At 38.1% G+C, this 5,881-nt stretch overlaps 1 protein-coding gene across 1 annotated transcript; it reads right to left on the bottom strand.

Annotated features, from left to right (window-relative positions):
- Positions 1–478: 478 nt before the first annotated feature.
- On the bottom strand, positions 479–3,558 carry LOC307045233 (polyubiquitin-like). The gene is made up of 2 exons (XM_079690757.1): positions 3,467–3,558; positions 479–2,380 (listed from the first exon to the last, which is right to left on the bottom strand). Exon 2 carries the CDS (start codon positions 2,366–2,368, stop codon positions 1,901–1,903), a length of 468 nt encoding a protein of 155 aa, XP_079546883.1. The 5' UTR covers positions 2,369–2,380; positions 3,467–3,558; the 3' UTR covers positions 479–1,900.
- Between the last annotated feature and the right edge of the window lie 2,323 nt (positions 3,559–5,881).

Genomic DNA, 5,881 nt, shown 5'->3' with positions numbered 1-5,881 from the left:
TTTACTCAAGTATTGTATTTAAGTACTCTTTGAAAACATATTTGTACTTTGAGTATTTTTATTTTAAGCTATACTACATTTCAGAGGCGCCTTTTACTCCACTACATTTATTTTAACAGGTAGGCCTATTTCAAGTCTACATTTGTTCTACATTGATCAACCACAACAATACAAATACTTATTCATGAATAAAAACAGGATATAATAATAACCATGATACTGTGAAAAGATCCATTCTGCTTTTACTTTGTGTACTTTAAGTATATCTTGTTGCTAATACTTTTGCGCTTTTACTTAAGTAACAATTTGAAATACTTTTACGTATAGCCTACTTTATAACCATAGTATTTGTAATTTTACTTAATTAAAGGATCTGAATACTTCTTCTTACAGCGATAGAGAGTAGTAGTTGTCAATGGGAAGAAAGTTAATTGACAACTATTTTCACAAGTAATCCTTTATTTGATCAATTACAGTTTTTCTCGATTGCTAACACACTAAAATGATACATAAAGCACAATTATTTTAACTGCACTCAAAGAGCAAAACATCGGCTCAAAACTCTAAACACGTTTTCAGCTTTTCACACAATTTGCAAATCAACATTGCACTTTTTGCAAACCACTGCACACGTTTCTCCACGTAAGACACAGGAATCTGATGAAAACACTGATATTCAAAATGCCTCACACATGGACCAAAAATCAAGAAACACGTTCCACCTGAGCAAACACCTGATAGCATAATTGTTGGCTCATCAATCAGGATGTTAGCACTATAAAAGACCACAGGTGAGTACTTTCTTACAGCAACAATGGAAGCCAACATGGAAGCAAGAGCAAAAGCAAAAGCAAGAGCAAGAGGAAGAGCTGGGCTGAGAGTGAAAGGAGGAGGAGGAATGAGAGGTAGAGGTAGAGCTGGAGGGAGAGGACGTGGACAAAGAAGAATAATCTCTAATGAAATGAAATGTTATCAACCATGGTTTGACGATGAAAGAGGCTGGACAGAGGGTTCAGCCTAATCTAAGCCGATTTACTGTTGCCCCTAATCCAGAAACTTAGACTTGACAAAAGGTTAGTTACCAGTTTTTAGCTCTGCATAATTCATGATATATCAGTGCTTATATCTGTTGTGTGAAACTTATTCACTTCATTACTGTAATTGAATTGTTGGCATGTTGCATACTATAACTGTACAAAAATCCTGCACAATGTACTGTGGTAAACTTACTTGTATGCAACACAGACACTGACCAACCACTATATCTTTGTTGTTTTTCTGAAGGACTAAGAAACAAAGAGGTGCAGGTGGAAGGCCAAGGATTTTCAATGAGGCGCAGGAAGCAGCAGTTACAAACTGGGTTTTGGCAAACAATGCATCACACTTAGAGAGATCCGAAGCATAGTAACTATGTGCTGAGATGCATGTTGAACAATGTTATCTTTTCAACAACTCATTTGTATTTCTTCATTTACTGTATTTCTGTATACTCCAGCAATCTTTCTCTGCAGAAACCTCTATGTACAGAGCATAGCCCATAAAAGATGAAAGTGCTTTACATTATGCTCAGCAGTGTATATCTGGGTGGTCAAACAATCTAGTATTATGAATGAAGTGTGTTATATTTGGTGCAAAAGTTTGCATTTGGTAAGTGTTTATGTAGTTTTGAGTGCAGTTCTTCATTTAGCAGGAGAAATTAGGTGTTTTGAACTTTGGGTGTGTGGTTTTGTGAATTGTGTTGAGTGTTCTGAGAAACTGAGCAATTAAAAAAAAATTGTGTTAGCAATCGAGAAAAACTGTAATGAGTGCAATTTAAATAAATAAAAATACAAGCTAAATGATCTTCTTTTTAAGATGAAATAAAGGATTGTCCAAAAGTTTCTTTTAACTGGAAGTGTCCTCAGCCTCCTCTCAGGCGCAGGTTCAGGAAGATGGTGCTATTCGCTCGGACGTTGTAGTTGGAGAGTTTCCCGTCGTTCATCTCTCTGCTCTCGTGGATGAGCCTCTGCTGGCTCACCGGGACCCGCTCTCTCTCCTCCACCCTGCTCTTGAAGTGGCTCACCGTCTCATCCGGTTTGATGTCATACATGCTGCTCACTCCCTTCTCGTTTGTGAGGAACACCTGGATTATGGCCGGTGTGGTCACCAGCAGGTTCACCCTGGCCCCGGAGCGCAGGCCGTAGGACTCGAGGGTCGCAGAGTCGTTGTTGAGAGTTGTGCTGGAGCCGTTCTCAAAGACCAGCTTCTGGGACTCACATGCAATATCTAGTTTCTGCTGGATGAGTATTTTCAGAGAGCCCACTGTGTCATGCGGGCGCACCCCCAGGGTCTGGGGTCTTCCATTCATCAGACTGATGGTTAGATCCATGATGAAAGTGGCCTGAAAGAGAGGTAAATACATTGAGAGGTGGAAGAAAAACTAAGAGTGTGTACTTAATTAAAAGTTGAAGTACCAGAGTGTAGGAATACTCTTTTACAAGTAAAAGTTGTGCATTCAAAATGTTACTCAAGTAAAAGTACAAAAGTATTAGCATGAAAATATACTTAAAGTACCAAAGGTAAAAGTACTCATTATGCAGATTGGCCTATTTCAGAATAATATACAGTAAGTTACATGTTTTGATTATATTTTATTGATACATTAAAGTGTTATCAAAGCTGGTAAAGGTGCCAGGGGTGGCGCCAGGCAGTAGCTTGCAGCTGCTACAGCAACACCAACAATTGGCCTAGCAACTGCTAAGCAACCCCAAGAAATATGTTTTTTTTTTAATATGTGAAATTCATAATTTGAAAAATGATTGATTCGAAAATTATATGCTACAAGTACTTCTGGGTGTGTGGTGAGAGAGAGAGACAGAGAGAGACACAGAGAGACACAGAGAGACAGAGAGATAGAGAGAGACAGTGAGGTAAAGGACTCTCAGTGTTTAGATATCTAAACACTGCACTCAGTGGGTCTCAAAACTGTTTGATCACCATGTATGTAAACAAGTATTTCCAAGGCGGCACACCTTTATCATTATAATTCTAAACAAACAAGAGAATAGGCTAAATGAAAAACAGGTATGACAGAGACTGTTGCATCAGAAAATTCAACCGTAGTCCCCGGTACATTATGGGAAACCCTACATGTTTGAGCACCCTTTATGAAACGTCAAGCTTCAGCCTATTAAATAAATGGTGAATTTAATCCAGGTGTAACTAAAGTCTTATTTAAGTGTTGATTACATTTCACACCATTAATGTAAACCTGCGAGGTAACTAAATGTAATAAATAAATGAGTAAAAGTACACTATTTACCTTGGAACTTTATTAGTACAAAGTAGCAAAACATTTAAATAAATAACTCGTCCCTCGTAAAAAGAAATAAAAAGTACAGTGAATATATTCTATACTGTACATGACTGACATTTTTTGCCCCAGAGAATAAAGTATCACGGTACATTTCATGACAGTGCTTCATACCTTGAGATAAATTTAGAAAAACCCTCCAGAAATCCTCGGTCTTCTTTACAATGACGGAGCTTACACACACGTCCTATGCAGGTTGAAGCTTGCCGCTGGTGTCTGACGCTCGACCAACAACCAATCACATGAATCTTCTTCTTCTTCTTCTCTTTTTTAATGGCGGGTCGCAAACAGCTTTTGGTTGCATACCGCCACCTACTGTACACGAATGTGTATCATCATGTCAGTCCTCTAATAAACCAGCATATCAAAAAGAAAACCATAAAATAAAATAAAATAAAATAAATAAAACAAAACAAAAAACAAATCATCCATGGTCTACTGTTAAATTATTTTCCCTATCCCAGTTTCCCTCAAAAAGGTGAACAGTGCTTTTCTGATAGCTCTTACTCCTTCTCCTTCTGTTCCCAGAATACCCGCTACATTCCACTCCCTCTTTGCCTCTAAAACTGTATCCCTTAATTTCCCTCTTTCAACTCTATAGGTGACACAATGTAATAAAATATGTTCCACATTTTCCCTAACTCCACAGTTCCCACACTTGTCACTGTCACTTTTCCCCATGACATACAGCGTACCATTTAATGCAGTGTGATTTAGTCTGAGCCTAGCTATCATTACTTCCTCCCTTCTGTTTCTTTCTTTATAAATATTAATTGTAATTGTCTTTTGCACTTGATGGTATTCTTTGCCTTTCTGGTCTTTCTCCCACCTTTTCTGCCAGATCTCCATCCCTTTCTTCTTAATAACTGCTTTTCCTTCTCCTTTTCCAAGTTGAACTGGTAATGTGATTTCCTTTTGTAGTGCACTTTTTGCTAATCTATCAGCACACTCGTTCCCTTCCACCCCCTCATGCGCAGGCACCCAGCAGAACTGCAGATCTATGCCGCTTCTGTGAAGTCTTAACAGGCTGTGATTGATTTCTATGAGTATGTCTTCTCTGGCAGTTGTTGTTGACTGTATGCTTTGTAAACTGGATAATGAATCTGTGCATATCACCACCCTGTCTGGTCTGACCTCTTCCACCCACTGTAATCCTATTACTACTGCCAGCATTTCTGCTGTATACACTGAAAGATGGTCTGATGCTCTCTTTGATATTGACACTTTAAATTCTGGGATATATATACCAATTCCGACACACTCTTCTTTGTTTTTAGAACCATCTGTATATATTTTGAGGTAATTGTGATAATTATTCCTGAGGTACAAACTTGTTTTGAGTCCTACTTCATTTATTTGCCACTCTCTTTTCTTTTCTACAATACTCACATCTATATTTACTATTGGAAAGAGCCATGGGGGTACACTACTGAATGGATTTGATGGTGAAAACTCTAACTCATGCATGCCGTATGTCCTTATTTTTTCTTTATTTGTCCATCCAAACCCACGCCCCTGAAACTTAGAATATTCCCAGCACTCCTGTAGTATTTTGTTTGTGATATTTCCTTCCCCACTTCCTTTTAACCTGACCCAATAAGCAAGAGCAATTTTCTCTCTTCTTAGCTCCAATGGAGTCTCTCCTGCTTCAACTAATATTGCATTAGTAGGGGTTGACTTAATTGCACCTATACACAACCGTAACGCTTTATATTGTAACCTATCAATTTTTAGTAATGACGTTTGTGCTGCTGCTGCATATATTAAACACCCATAATCCAGTGTTGTCCTCATAATTGCCCGATAGATGTCGATTAATGCCTGTTTGTCTGCCCCCCAGTCACATCCAGCCACTGCTCTTAATAGGTTCAACACTTTTTTGGATTTTGTGTCCAAATGTTTAATATGAGTTTTCCATGTATATTTACTATCTAACCATAGCCCCAGATATTTAAATTCATTGACCTCACTCATCGGCTTTCCATATAATGTAAGCTTCTCAGTCTCCATCTTGCGTTTATTCGTAAATTTCATAAAGCAAGATTTGCTTGCTGACAGCTTGAAACCCCAGTTGTATGACCACGTCTCCACTTTCTTTATAGCTTTCCCTATTTTTTCAAACACATATGGAACATTTCTTCCCCGTATCCATATGGCCCCGTCATCTGCATATAGTGCAGATTTTATGCATCCATCCAAATTACTAAAAATGTCATTTATCATAACATTAAATAATATCGGGCTGATTGAACTCCCTTGAGGAATACCATTTTCTATACTGCACTCTTTTGAAACCTCTGCCCCTACTTTAACTCTGAATGTTCTGTCTGATAAAAAAGCCATGATCCAGTTATACATTCTCCCTCCAACACCCATTCTACTCAATTTGATGAGCAACCCATCCCTCCACATAGAATCATAAGCCTTTTCAATATCAAAATATACTATTGCCATAACCTCTTTCATTTTCACTGTCTTTTCCACCTCATTGCTTACTCTAATCAAAGCATCTATTGTGGATCTTCCTTT

Source organism: Notothenia rossii (genome assembly GCF_949606895.1).
Source record: "Notothenia rossii genome assembly, chromosome: 6".
Classification (NCBI taxonomy): Eukaryota; Metazoa; Chordata; class Actinopteri; order Perciformes; family Nototheniidae; genus Notothenia; species Notothenia rossii.
This window is presented reverse-complemented; position numbering and strand designations above follow the sequence as displayed.